At 43.2% G+C, this 14,819-nt stretch overlaps 1 protein-coding gene across 4 annotated transcripts in view; it reads left to right on the forward strand.

Annotated features, from left to right (window-relative positions):
* Positions 1–14,502, forward strand: part of PDE9A (phosphodiesterase 9A) — a 49,877-nt gene extending 35,375 nt beyond the window's left edge. For all 4 annotated transcript variants that reach the window (XM_027642459.1, XM_027642486.1, XM_027642469.1 and 1 more), the window contains 9 exons: positions 2,639–2,725; positions 5,831–5,935; positions 6,977–7,059; positions 7,967–8,123; positions 9,286–9,399; positions 10,024–10,128; positions 11,684–11,812; positions 12,041–12,136; positions 13,579–14,502. In XM_027642459.1, coding sequence (XP_027498260.1) covers positions 2,639–2,725; positions 5,831–5,935; positions 6,977–7,059; positions 7,967–8,123; positions 9,286–9,399; positions 10,024–10,128; positions 11,684–11,812; positions 12,041–12,136; positions 13,579–13,629 — 927 coding nt within the window. In that variant the 3' untranslated portion in view covers positions 13,630–14,502. The remainder of the gene's footprint in view (positions 1–2,638; positions 2,726–5,830; positions 5,936–6,976; positions 7,060–7,966; positions 8,124–9,285; positions 9,400–10,023; positions 10,129–11,683; positions 11,813–12,040; positions 12,137–13,578) is intronic.
* Positions 14,503–14,819: the final 317 nt, after the last annotated feature.

The raw sequence follows: 14,819 nt of genomic DNA on the forward strand, positions 1-14,819 counted from the left end.
CACGCATTGATTCACATCCCTTCAGCCAAGGGGTGTGAATCACGCTGAAGTGTGTTCTGAAGAGGTTGCAAAGCTGTCTGCACAGCCAATTAGTATTTTCTTTTTGCTTCATTTTCTTCTTTTTGTTACTGCTACTGGTATTATTCATGGCTCATCACTTGTGTCCATCACATTCTGTGCAAACCTCTGTAGACACGTGAAGGAGAAGGATACTAAGAAGGGACAGCTTATAATACAATGTAAATTCAGGTTCAGCAGATACAATCAAATCTCCCTCAGGAAAAACTCAGTGCTGGGTTTTTCCCAAGGGAAGGCTTGTGTAGTTCCAGCAGCAATCCCAGCACCAGTCTCCTTAATTACCTTCTCAACTGGATGTTATGCATACAAGAGTCACTCTGGCTCAGCACCTGTAGTCCGACATGACAAGGAAAAAACACCCCATACCGCATCCACAGGAATATCATATTCCCTTCAGGATATTTCCTCTGTCTGGTAGAACAAGAGAAGGACTCCCTGGTGGCTTGAGGTCCATCTCCCATTTGTAGAGGCTGGCAGAGCTTCCCTCGTGTGATCAGAAGTGCTCTGCACCCCCTGCTCCCTCTCCAGCCCCTTTTCTCTGTACCAAGGCCATGCATCTGCCTTGCCCCCAGCTTTTAAACTCCTGTCAGGTCTTTGCAGCAAGAAGGAATTACACTCTGACAGGTGGACCATAACACTGTTGGCTCATTGTCCTGACTGTTAAGAAAGAATAAGGAGAAACAAAAACCATTATCCACGGATTCTTGTGTGCTGAGGGATAATATTTTAGCACAGTAACTCATTCAGAGTACTGGGAAACACTATATGGAGGCATGAAGGAGGCTAACAAGAGGGCATGGGGATTAGGCATGCCCTGCAAGGAGGAGTGCTGCTCGAAAATAAGACTCCACACAAGCTCTGCTGAGCTGAGCACCATATGGGTTTATCTCACCCTTTTAGCTCTGGTTTGTGTTTACAGAGAATATTTCAATTCTGTCAATATTTCAATTGCTTGTTTAGCAATGAGCATTTGCCCACGTGTGAGACAGGCAGGCCATAAACCATAATCATCTGTAAGCAAATGAATAATGTGCTCTGCAGCATCTCAGTAAACAGAGCTATGCAGCAAAACCCTCTGTTCTCTTTCTCAAATGGCCTCTCACTTTCAAGCCTTAAAAAAGTCCCTTATTCAAGCTTTTGCTGCCAATCAAGAAAGCTAAAAATGAAAACTGAGATTCTCATGTGTTCAGGGGCAAGAGCTTTGGGACTGAGAGTCACCTTGTTACTCACCCAAAGCTCTCTTGGCAACAGCTGGGGGGATATAGGCGTTTCTGAGGATAACTCAGCCCTTCTGGATAAAGCTTATTGTCTCGGAAAGTCTTTTATGAAACTATTGCAAAACATATGTTCTACCTAGGAAAAGGACAAGGGGGTCTTCAGCAAAATACTGTCCATGTGATCTGAGCAAAATTCAGCTCGTGACACTGTCCCTCAGGTCTTGCAGGAAAGTCTCTTCTTGTTTGGATGACTCAAAGCCAGCCCACTTGTTAACCCACGAATTACGTTTTTTCCCAGGATAAATATAAAGTTTCATTAGATTAAATAATTTTTCTGGTGAGTTTTTAAGAGCCCAAATAACGGAAAACTAACTCAAAAAATATCTCCAAGGCTGTATTTGTGACATTACATCCATCATGTTGGAAACTCCTGGATGGCTTTACAGCCTAAGAACTGCATTTTCTAATACAATGGCTACATTTCATCCCCTGCAGATTTAGCCTTTAGAAATGGAAATGCAGATACACAAACTCCTGAATTCCTGGAAGCCTGTTGATTTCTGACTGGTGGCTGCTGTTAAACGCCCAAACACTTGAGATTATCAATATCTTTTTTTCCAATACATTCAAGCCCAGGTGGTTAAAAGGGAATGGTGGTGCTAAATTGCCTGCGTCCCCTTTTCTCCTGCAGAGCAGATGTTGTCTCAAAAGAGCTGCCTGCCTTTGCATTTCAACTGTTGGCATTCCTAGTTACAGACTAGGGGGAATGGTCACAAAACTGCTGCAATTTTGCAGGGTTATAACAGGAGATCTTTCGTTAAATAAGAGACCTGAGCTAAGATAGTGGAATCAGGAAGTCATAAAGAAAGATGATATTGTCACATGCCTAGAATAAATGTTTCTTTAAGGATCTCTTATTTTCTGCTGTCATTTTTCTATCCAGCTAGGGCTTGATCCATTTCTGTACAACCAAAGCCTTTGGAGTCAGTGGAAAAGCTCCCATTGATTTCACTGAGCTTTAGAACATATCCCAGCTGAGTTAGAAAAATGGCAATGCTTTTTCCTGAGAGGGAATTACTAAATTACTGAAGAGTGCTGGTGTGATTCAAAGCCCTGCACAAAATCTATGAAGTCAACAGCAATATGCCTGCTTCAAAAAGCTTTCAGACCCTCTCTGTCTCCCCTCTTGCACCGTCTTTCATCATGAAACCTTTGAACATCCTTCTTTCATCGTAACAAGAGGGCTCTGCAATTATTCGATGCTGGCAAGGAGGAAATTCACTTTGCAGTGTATCATAAAGGGATATTTACCAAGGCCATAACCTGTCTGTTCCTGGTTGCAGATGCTGAGCTGTTTGGAACACATGTACCATGACCTCGGGCTGGTAAAAGACTTCAACATCAATCCTATCACGTTAAAGAGGTGGTTGGTAAGTATTTCAAATTATATATGCAATTTTTCACATTCAAAAATCAATAAATGAGACATTTGGCCATGGAATTACCTTGACTCACATGAGTAATCCCACTGACAGCAGTCAGTCTACACAAATTCTTAACATTTAAGTACTTCAGAAAATGTTTGCATTCTTGTGGTCACAGATGACTTTTTTTTTTAAAACTGTTTTGCATTTGTTTGCTGAGTTTTCATTTACTGACAGCAACTAATTTCTGCTAAATGCTCTTGGTACCTCCTGTAAATGGAGGAAAGACAAGTCATCAGATATGGACAAAAAAAACCAATAATCATTAGATGTACTAAATCACAGGGAGCAAAAGAGCAGACCAGGAAGGAAAGGAATTGCTGAGAAGCTAAATAACTTCCTTTGCTTCAGCCTTTAATGTTGAGAATGTTGCAGAGATGGAAGATGTGATAAAGATGAGATCATACCAAAAGTGAGATGTCTAAGGAAGAAACACTGGAATATTTAAAAATCAGTAAGTTTTCAGGTACAAGGAAGAGCATAAGAAAGCATTTGATAAAAAGATGAAGAACATCTTGTCTTTCTTAGAAAAAAAAAATCACATTCCTATAGAACTGTAGAGCATGAAATATTTTATCCATTAATCCATTGTTTAAAAAGGATCTAGGGATAGCCTGAAGAATTATAACTACTGAAACTTACCTCTCTGTCTGACAAATTGAATAAGATAATAATTAAAAGCATCATGGTGGGAAGTTCATTACACAGATGTTTCATACCAGTCCTGTAGTGAAGACCTACATCTCGTTAATCTCTTCTAATTACCCGGAGAGTTTGCACAGAATAGAGGGCACTGTTTTACATGATGGATGTAGACTCCCAGAAAGACCTGAAGAAATTCCACAAATCCAGAGGGTGGCTAGAAAACACAAAGGAAACACTGGGTTCATCACATGTTGAAGCACAGCAAGAGCAGAAAGCACCAGTGGCTCTCACTGCTTGCTGTCCTGCTGCAGGATGAAGCCAACCAGGCACAAGGCTGGGCAGGGTCTGGAATAAGGGATAAAATGTCACCATAGAAGGCATAAGGTTCACCTGACATTTATGCCTAGCACTGGTGAAGCCTTTTTAGAGAAATAGTATGACTACTTCAGAGGAGACAGAAAAAAAATGATCAAGACGTAGGAAATCTCTCCCTAGAGAAGGACAAATGGAAAGCTCGGTGTTGTTAGTCTTAGAAAGCAGCTGAACAGAAGGGGTGGGATGAAACCAAACACAAACAAGGCTGGCACAGAGTAGATAATACAGAAAATCTCCTCCTCCTGTTTCACAGCCTGAAAACATGGGAAACAAGGTGATATGTCAACACGCATCAACACGCCACCCACACGCATTACTGCAGGCAGCTCCCTTTAGCTTGTGTCTCCAAGTAATTTTTTACCACCAGCATTTAAGACAGTCTCTTTCTGAACAGCAAGGGGGGTTTATTGTGTGTTTTCTACAAAGGTAGGATGGGATGAGGTTCCCTTTCTTAAACACTAGCTTTGCAGAAAGAAAGATGATTTAAAAAAGCCTCAAGGACTCTTCTTCCAACTATGATACTTCCCCAGGCACATTATGGGCATCGATTCCTTGATTTTAGGCAACAGCATCAGTCTGAACTTAAGTGGGTTGGAAAAAGCCACCTTGTGCCTACACTTGGTTTCTTGCTCTCACATCCATTGACTACAGAAATGTGCCAGAAAGAGGAGGAAAGGATGACTAATACAACCCAGTCACTCCATCCCTTCGGTGCTCTGAGTCAGGAGTCCCCTGGGATGCCCCGGACTCCAGTGCTGGATGTGTACATTACATCCATGCAGTGTTGTGCAGTGCCTGGGCACAGCCAGGGTGTCCATATGGAGGCTGTGAGATACTGCCCACCACCTGTGAGCCTGGCTGCCAACCATCCTGTGCCATTAGTTATTAAGTTTAAAATAAATTTTTAAAAACCTTGCTGCAGGATAATCTGAACAGCATTTGCAACGAAGCCCCCAAATATTAAATAAACAGTGAAACCCCACAGTTCTCTTGATCTAATCCAGAGCTTTGAGGCTTCCTAGAAGGCAGATCCCAGGTTAAAGGGTTTGATGCTGGTGGTACATGAGGACTCTTGAAGTAAATTCAGTATTAACTGGAGAAGGGACAGGAATTCCATCCATGACATTAAGTCAGGCTCAGTACCTGAAGCATGTGCATAAGGGCTCTATAGTGTCCAGGCTACAGAGGATTCAGCAGAAGGGTCCAGCAGTCCTGCCAGTGTTTGTCTTTTTTGTGTGGAACAGGATACCAAAGGCTATCCAGAGCATTGGAATAGTGACTGTACCATGTGTTAACCCAGCTGTGCCAACCTCACTCAGTCAGCCTGGCTGACAGTAGCGAGGACACAGGGAAAGACAAGCTTTATCTTGCCTGTGGAATGAGGGCACAGAGCCAGGATCTGTAGAAAGTTAAACCACACAACAATCAACCCTATGAGCCCATAAAAGCTAAATCTCTCCTGTGCTGCCTGGCTTAGGAAATCCACACAGGTGTAGGGGTGCTACAGAGAGTGCATTCACATCTTCACTTTGCCAAGCAACACGTCCCCAAAGTGCCACCTCTGAGCATTTGCAGATGAAGTAACAACCCCATTTCAGCCTTCAGGATTTCAGAGCTGCAATTTGCACTCAGCAAAAGAGAGGAATGGGGATGTGCTCTGAGTTCTTCACACTCCCCAAAGTCACCATTTAGCCACCGCACGGTTTGAAATACAAATTCAGCACGAGAGCACAGAGTCCTGTCTGAGAACTGAGATGCAATTACAGCTGTACTGGGATGTTTACCCATTGCTGGATGGTATGAGAGAGAATTTGCTGTGAGCTTTGCCTGCTGAAAAATTCTGGAAACACAGAAATCTCTCCCCCTCCTCCCAAGGAAGTCAGAGCGTGTCAGAGGGCCTTGTGCTGTCACTCTGTCCTAGCAGAAAAGACTACTGGGCTCCACAGGGCTCCTCTAGGGATATACAGTGATTCCAGGGTGGCTGGGAAACAGCTCTCCTGTCCCTGACTGCTTCATTCCCTCTCTCTGCAGCTGTGTATTCATGACAATTACAGAAACAACCCCTTCCACAATTTCCGGCACTGCTTCTGCGTGACCCAGATGATGTACAGCATGATCTCGCTCTGCAGACTCCAGGTATGACCCCACCTCACCAGCATCACCCCATTTCCATTGTGGGGCCCACTCAGCCATCCCATTCCAGACCCCAAGCACCTACATAGCTTTCTGAGACTGCTGGGAAGCTAAATCCACCTCCTGGATATCCCCAATTTGTACGCTGAGGCTCTTTTGACTCTCTGATAGCATGAAACATCCAGGAATCAGATCCCAAAGCCTAATGAATTATGGCCTGTGGGTATGGTCTTCATCTGGGACACAGAATGTTCTCCACATGTGTGCTTGCACCTGGATGAGCTCCTGCAAATAATTCCTGGCATGCACTGTATGCAGGATTCACATTCAGCCTGTACTTTGTCCCAAACTATAGGCATCAGTTAATTTCATTGCCTGGATAACCTATGTTCATATATTAATTTAATAAAATAAAATAATAAAATTTAAAAATTTAAAAAATAAAATAATAAAATTTAATATAATAAAAGCAGTATAAAACTGCTTTTATTCAGTTATATTCCCCCTTTTCTTCTCCATAGTTAAATACCTCAGTTATTGGGTTAAATCTATTTTCTTGCCAGTAGGAATATGAAGAAAATCTTGCTTTAGTGGAAGTTCATCCTATTCAGAAGCTGTGGAAACACAACATTTAATTTTTCTCACTCTTCTCCTGACTTTAATTAATGCAGAACACAATGGCAACTGAGCCACCCTCCAGCCCTCCCTTAACTAATCAGGGTGCTCAAATAACTTGTAAGAGACTGTTCTAATATCTCAGTGCTTTCATATGATCTCTGCAGTAATAGCAAGTTTCAAGAAAATTGCCTCCTCTGAGCTGCTGTTATTTAATGCAACAAAGGCAAATCTGAGTCATTTTTACTGGAAGGGAAGACAGAATTCTCTTTCTTGGCTGAAGTAAATTCATCTATGGAAAAATACTTCTCTTTGCTCAGATTTGCATTTCTCTAAAGAGTAAATAAAGGGGATTTTATACTTGTTTTCATTTATTATGATAGGGGAAGTATAAATCATAGTATTACATTAATGTTTTGTATTTCACAGGAGAAATTTTCCCAGATTGACATCTTGATTCTCATGACTGCAGCAGTATGCCATGACTTGGACCATCCAGGCTATAACAACACGTAAGTCTGTCTCTTGCTTTCTCTTCCCTGAAAATTTATTGGGAAGGTAATACCAGTTGGCATTTTTTGGCAGATCAGGTTTTCCTTCTCACAGCTTCAGCTGGCCGTGACCTTTCCCCAAGGCCCTTCTGTTCACTCAAACGTGGGCCAAGGCAGAGCTTCGTGCAGCAAGCTCAGGTCTGGGTTAGGGTTGCCAGCTGTCCTTGGCTCTGTAAGGAAAATGATTTTTCAGATTTCTTCCAGTGCTTTCCCCCTTGTTTTCCCGAGAAAACAAATGAAAAAAATACTTTACAGATGTTTAGAGAGATATAAATTATTATAATGGAATAATGATGCAAAAACACAAAGGGGAATTTAACTTACACATTATTTTATGATTATAAATCATGAAGTCATATTATTCTATTTATTGTCATGTGAGGAAATTATTGTTGTTGCCCCACACACACTTTTGTGTGTGTGTGTGTGTGTGTGTGTGTGTGTGTGTGTGTGTGTGTGAAAAAGAGAGGGAGAATCTAATTTATTTGTAATGATTCATTAAATAAAGGCAGAACCCAGTTCTGACTGGGATCAGTGGGAATCTCTCAGTTTGATATTAGTGAGGTTTGAATGGAGCCCAGATAGTCCCTTCTGGATTTTTTTCCATGTCATTTTAAACTACAGAGACTTGGTAAAATTTAAAGAAGAAAAAAAAAAAAACCAACAACCCTGTGGGGGAATTAGTGCCTGAGATGATATTAAAGTAATATCTATTTTCTCTAAAAATCTGGTTTAGCACCAACAGTCAAAAAACCAAACTGCAGCTAGTTGAATTAGCATTGAAAAGGACGTAAATAAAAGAAAGCAGCGTGGTTTAGAGCAGCTGGTGTGTGTCTGCAGGAGTCCTCACTGTTTCTCTCCACGTCAGCTACCAGATAAACGCGCGGACCGAGCTCGCCGTGCGCTACAACGACATCTCCCCGCTGGAGAACCACCACTGTGCTGTGGCTTTCCAGATCATTTCCCAGCCAGAATACAACATTTTCTCCAACGTCGACCAGGACCAATTCAAACAGATAAGACAGGTAGGAATTCTGCTCCCGTCTGCGCTGTGCAAACTGTCCCTGAAGGTGCAAACACGCACGGACTCCCCCGCGAGTGAACTGCTCTCCCTACAGGGTAGGACTGAAAAAAGCCCCTCACACTGGAAGGATCCAAGAGGGGTTCTTGGAAAATTTCTGCAGCAGTGCTCCCTGGGATGTCTTGCTGAGAAATAACGAGTACATCCTGACTATTAAAGCCTATGACATTTTGGGGGGAGATATTTATATTATTGAAGGAGCCAATTAGCTCTGGCTGGGGAATGATTAAGCTGTCGTTGTAGAAGTTTATGCTTCAAGGGAACATTTTATTAATGGCTTCAAAGTGGGCAAAGCAGAGCACTTGTAGTGTTGGAAGAGGCTCTGGTGGACTGGGAGTCATCACAGTTAGCTCTGAGACGGTGAACAATGCTACAATTCCCATTACGGCTTGAAGGGCCAAAATTCGGTCATAATTTCCACATTACACCTTCCTTACACACCAAATGGAAAAGTAGACTAACATAAGGGCTTGGATACTGGTCTGGTTGGAGTTACTGATTCTGCCAGGGCATGGGAAGCAGGCTTGGGCCCAGAACTGATCAATCTGTACGAAACTCCACGGCTTTAAATAAACCACATGTTTTCACATCATAAACTCTGCCTAGCAGGGGGATGCAGAGCTCCTAACACATTGACTGCATCTGAGTATTTCAAAGCCCATAATGCAAAGAGGACGAGCACAAACAACATCCACATCTCATGATTTTTGTCTCTTATTTGGGCCACTAAAAGTCAGCAGCGAAACCCACAGTGCCTTGCAAGGAGCCAAAAGTGGATCTTGGCAATCAGAGTGTGGCTTTTAATGTCCTGTTGTACAGTTTGCTTTTCTACAATTAGTCAATCAGAAAGGAAAAACCTCAGTGTGTCTCTGGAATATCACAACAGTGTTACAGATCAATCCAACCATCATTTTCATACACCATGAACTCTTTATAACCCTCTTCTAAGTTTTCTTGACAGTTTCAAGTCAGAAATTTCCCCTTTCATTATGAACAATGTAATGTATCTGAGGCATTCTCTGTGCAAGAAAGACCCTGCTTAGCTCTGCAATAGCAGACTTTGTGAAGAATGTCAAGTTAATATGTGAACATGTTTTCTTTGCTAGGGGATAATTACATTAATCCTGGCTACAGACATGGCGAGACATGCAGAAATACTGGACTCTTTCAAGGAAAAAATGGAAAATTTTGATTACTCAAATGAAGAACACATGACCTGTGTAAGGAGGTTTTGTGGATTGTTATTTTTCTATGCATAAGTGTGAAAGTTTTAGATTAATATTTGTTTGTTTAAAAACCAAGATTCAATATATAATATCAAAAAAAGAATCCTTTCTACATTCTCTGCCCCACCAGAAATAATTACAATTTGGAAGTGCTCTACATAAAACAGATTATTCTGGCTTTAGAAATCCTAGAGTCCCATCAGGTCCATTACTGTGGGATAAAAAATATCCACAAGAGCACAAATTCTAAACTCCTTTACTTCCCAATCCCATCGTCTTTAACTTCTAGGGAAATCTCTCCCCAGCTGCATCTGAGTGCTACACAAAAAGCTTAATGGTCATTTGTGCCTGAATATCTTCAGGCAGCAGATAAGTGCACGTCCCCCTTTGACACATCCCAGTGCTACAGGCAGGGAAACTAAGCCAGAGGGGGGAAAAGTGATTTACACAGAGTAGCTGAGAGAGGGGGAAAGAGCCCAGATCATTTAAGACCTCTGATTTAATCCTAAAACTGTCCTTTCTGGTTGAAAGCATTGCCTCTCACTGCCTTGTAAGCTGAGGATAGGGGAAAAAGGGCTGGCATCAAGATTGCAGTATTAAAGTATTATCCTCTTCCAGCTGAAGATGGTGCTGATAAAATGCTGTGATATCTCCAACGAAGTCCGCCCGATGGAAGTAGCGGAGCCCTGGGTGGATTGTTTACTAGAGGAGTATTTTATGCAGGTAAGAAGGAGGGAGAGATGCAATTGCACTCTGTTCTGCTTTTCCTGAAGCCCAACCTCAGCTACAGGTGCTCCCTTGTCTGACAGCCCAGTCCAGCTCTAGCTCTGAACAACCTGGACTAGTGGAAGGTGTCCCTGCCCATGTCAGGGGGTTGGAATGAGATGATCCTTAAGGTCCTTTACAACCCAAACCATTCTATGGTTCCATGGAGGGGCTTCTATTAGAGAAAGTCAGAGAAGGAAGCCAGAAAGAGAACCTGCTCAGAGGCCAAGTGGATGCAATTGATTGCAAATTTCAGAAGAGAGACAAAAGCAACCCAGAAATCCTAATGCCAGCAGGCTGAAGCTTGTCCTCTGTAAAGCAGCTACCTCCCATGGTTTTTTGACAAATATATTGTTTTTGAGCCAAAAGGACAAGAGCAGTGTCAAGACAAAGTTGTCAAGTAAATTATATCAAATATCACATAGGAACTAGTTTATTTTCACTGCATGTGAACATCCCCCTAAAGAGGAAGCAGAAGACTTGCTGGGGCGTGCAGAGTCAGAGTTAAAGCTTCACAAACGTTGCTCCTCACTGGATTCCCAGCTGAACACAATTTCTGGTGTCTTACAAAAGGATCCCTGGGCGAGCAGCCCTTGGCTGCCTCTGGCATATTGGCTCCTGAGCAGAGTGTCCAAGCTGCAGTGGGATCCCAGCCCACACACAGCTGCAGTGCTCTGGGGAGCAGATGCCACCGCTTTCCTGGGTGTTTTGCCTGTACTTTGATCGGCTGTGTGACAAGGAGGGCTTCTCACAAGAGACAAACATTTCGGGTGATGTGTCAGAAACATTTCTAGCTCACTGTATGTCCAGTTTTTCACTCAAAATTACAGTATTTCTGTACCTTACTGTTTTGGCCACCCAGCAAAGGGACCATGAGCTGAATGATCCAATAACTGGGAGATAAAATCTGCTACAGTATGTCTTTTTTGCACACACAGTCCATGACCTCCTTGCACATAAACCCACTTAGAAATAGTGAGTTATGTGGTTAAGTAGGTAGCTTGGCAAACCTTTTGCACTCAGTGGAACTACTCTGCATTGACCTGGCTAGCCAGAACTACTTCTAATCATTAGTAAAGAAGGAGATGTAATTTCTGGTTGAATAGCTGAAAATAATCACTCTCTGGAGAATTATGAGGAAATTACAGACCTACTCCTTCTCTTTCAGAGCAGCAAGAGCCATTACCATCTCTCTGGATGCTCTGAAATATTTTATCTCACAAATTCAGTGGGCTTGCAAAGGGAATTAGACGCCCTGTAAGCCTGGAGGTGAACACTTTCATGCTAGTGCTGAGCAGAAGTAACTGAGCAGAGTTGTCTTTATCCAGATGTTGTCCTCAACAAAGCAAATACATTGACCTGAGGGAAGCACATTGCTATTCTGTGCTACCTTCAAACACCTCTGTGATCTGCGTCTGAAGGCTGTTGCTCTTTAGCTCGTGATCAGCAGTACTTTATTCTCCTCACAGGCTTCTAGCCAAGATTTATATTTTTAATTTTGGATTCGTTCCAGAGCGACCGAGAAAAATCCGAGGGGCTTCCAGTGGCGCCGTTCATGGATCGCGACAAAGTGACCAAGCCCACGGCACAGATCGGCTTCCTGAAGTTCGTCCTCATCCCCATGTTTGAAACAGTAACAAAGGTAAGACAGAAACAGTAACAAAGGTAAGGCACCCAGGGCCAGAAGCAGAAGGCGGACAATGCAGAACTCCAGCGTTTGCTCCGTCAGGTGTTCACATAGCAAGGGAAATGGGGATGCACCGTTCACACCCTGCCTTCCTCCCTGTTTTTAGCGTGCACTATGAAAGGATGTAGGAAGTCCATGAATACGACAGGAAATGTTGATGTTCTTTCTCTTGTTTTCACCCAGCTATTCCCAGAAGTGGAGGAGGTGATGCTCCAGCCTCTGTGGGAATCCAGGGACCACTACGAGGGATTAAAACAGATAGATGATGCTATGAAAGAGGTAAACTCTAAATATCTCTTTGATATAGTAAATATTATGACTGAATATGCCAAACGTTGTAATTAAACAGCAGCTTAATTCCCGAACAGCAAGAATGCTTATGGCATAATCTTTATCACGAGAATCACATCCAGTACACCTGGCTGGGGAGAGGTGTGTGCTACAAACAGTAAGAACATGTCCTTGCAGAGTCCACCAGGTACCACACAAGTGTGGCCATGGGAAGGGAGCTGCTTGCAGGAGACAAAACCCAGGGATAACTGCCTGGAAAAAAGGGAAACATTAGCAAACACCTCCTCCCGGAGGGATCTGCCTTCCGCTGGGAAGGAGTTAGGCTGACCTAGACTGCAGCAAAATGTCCTGGGGTTGGGCAGTTCAAGGCATTGCACCACCAATGCATGAGTTTATTTTCTGGCAAGGAACTTCCAGTCACGTGTCTGCCATCAAGGGTGTGCTTGAAATTTTATGAGGAATTACTCTGTCATGCACAGCACCCAGGAGGATTAAACACACAACCAGTGAGGCCATTTTATGGCTCAGTGGGTACCTCCATTTACAGAACATTTCTCATTTTGACATGTAGGGCTCAGGGGAGGGCCACTTTTCCCTGCTGAGGTCTATGACAAAACCTGCCCAAGTGGAATCACAGAGTAGGGGTTTTATGACATGAAAACATTTATGTAGACAGGATGCTATCAGCCACTCTGTCATTAAAATAAATTGGGAAGTGCCCTGGAGCACAAGTTGTGCTGATATTGTTTGTTATGTGGGAAATTAAGGTTCATTCACTTGATCATCCATGAGTGGAATAGCAGCTTTCTGCTGTAGGTCCCATCCCCTCCCAAGTGCTTTGGAGGAAAAGCCCCTCAGGAGCACAGATACTAAGGCTGGTTAATCAAAGAGCACATGCTTTGAGTGCACTAAGTTTTAAAGGAGAACAAAGTCTTTCAGACATTCTTCAGTTTGGAGAGGAGCATTTCTCAAATGAGGGAAAAAGAACTCAAATATGACTGTCAGACGGTCTGAGTCTTATTCATCTTTCAATTTGAGCTGAGATTTTACTTCTGGTTTACAGAAGCCGTCAAAACAGCATTTTTATACAAACTGATGGAGCTTTAATTGCAGTGCATTGGCACAAAAGGTCTTAGGAAAATAGGAGCTGCTTGAATTCAGAAATACTCCGAAACAAGAGGATTTAATGAATAATCTGCGAGCCTAGTGCAGTAGATGACGAGAAAGGCTGAGTTCTGTTTACTCAGGACATGCATCCAAGAGCTGTTTGGATGAAACAGTGCCTGTGATGTTCCAAGCTGCCGGCTATTGCTTCCCAAGAAATGCGGCACATGCCTTGTGGGGAGCTGGGCGTGTGACTCACAGCAGCAGCGGGAAAGCGGCACTGTGTGAGTCAGGGGCACTAATCCTGCTCTGCTCTTCGTTTTCAGCTGCAGAAACAGAAAAGCGAAAGTTTGACAGCCGGCAGCACCGAAAAGTGAGACGAGAAAAGCCCTTGAACAAAACACAAGCCCCGAGGTTGCTCCGGTTTTGAGAAATGCTGTATTTGCCAAACAGAAGTGGCGGCTGCGTCACAATCCAGCTGGGACCGTGCATGAGGAGAAGTGGCAGGGATGGATGTCCTGCCTGCCTGGGCACCTCATCTACAGCCTGCAGCCTCCTTGCACAGGCGCTGCCACCTTCGTCGGGCGCCGAGGGTTCCCCACGCTCCAACATTCCCAGCAGGATTCCCCCTGTGGACAGTGCACAGGCTGCAGCACGGCTCAAACCTCCAGCAGAGCTGCCTTTTTGGTGACCAAACTGTCAGCCACAGTGTGTAGAGACAAATCAGAGCTTAGCTAAGGAGCCTTTCCCAGAAAGTGTTCCACCGGCATCCAAAAACACCAGAAGTTGTTTTAGTGAAGATACTCTCTATGTGTACAGCAGTATGCTAATTACAGCACAGCTTAACAGATGCTTATATACTGACAAGGGTCCTGGCATACATTTTTGTTTGCCCAGTAGGCCCTTATTACACATTTCTCTGCATTATTCCCTGAATTTTATAGTGTTCACAGTACATTCAGAAGCCCAGCATAGTGGATGCAATTTTCTTTTTTTTTTTTCTACACTAGAAGAAATCAGAAGAAACCTTAGTGAGTTTGCAGGGTTGCTTTGTGGCCTGGTACAGCTGGACATCATGGGATCCTTCAGCATGAGCAAAGAAGGAGCACAAAACTGAAACCATGGTGCAAACACATTTTTATCCTTGTTGATACAAAAAAGCAACAAAAAACCCCCTTCAAGGATGTACAGATTTTTTTTTTTTTTTACTTTTAGACTGATCTGCTAAATAATATATTCTTCTACAGAAATGGGTGTTGTACTTGTTTTCTTTTGCATATGCATGCACGTGAGAGCTGTCTGTGTTTCCTAAAGACAAATGCTTTCATAATGAATACGAGGTAATGGGCTGTACAGGAGGTGGGAGGGATGGTTCTCCTTCGGAGGAGAAACTTTAGAATTCTTTTTGAAGTACATATGCATCATAAGTGCAACACCAAAAGAGCTCCAGTTTCCACTGATGGCTTTGTAAATGCTGGGAGCCAAGCTCTGCCCAGTGTTGCAGTTGTGTGAATGGACAGCCAGAAACACTGTGACTGACACCTGTGCACCACAGGTTTCCCATGTT

This window comes from Corapipo altera, unplaced genomic scaffold (genome assembly GCF_003945725.1).
Source record: "Corapipo altera isolate COAL_440 unplaced genomic scaffold, ASM394572v1 0, whole genome shotgun sequence".
Lineage (NCBI taxonomy): Eukaryota > Metazoa > Chordata > Aves > Passeriformes > Pipridae > Corapipo > Corapipo altera.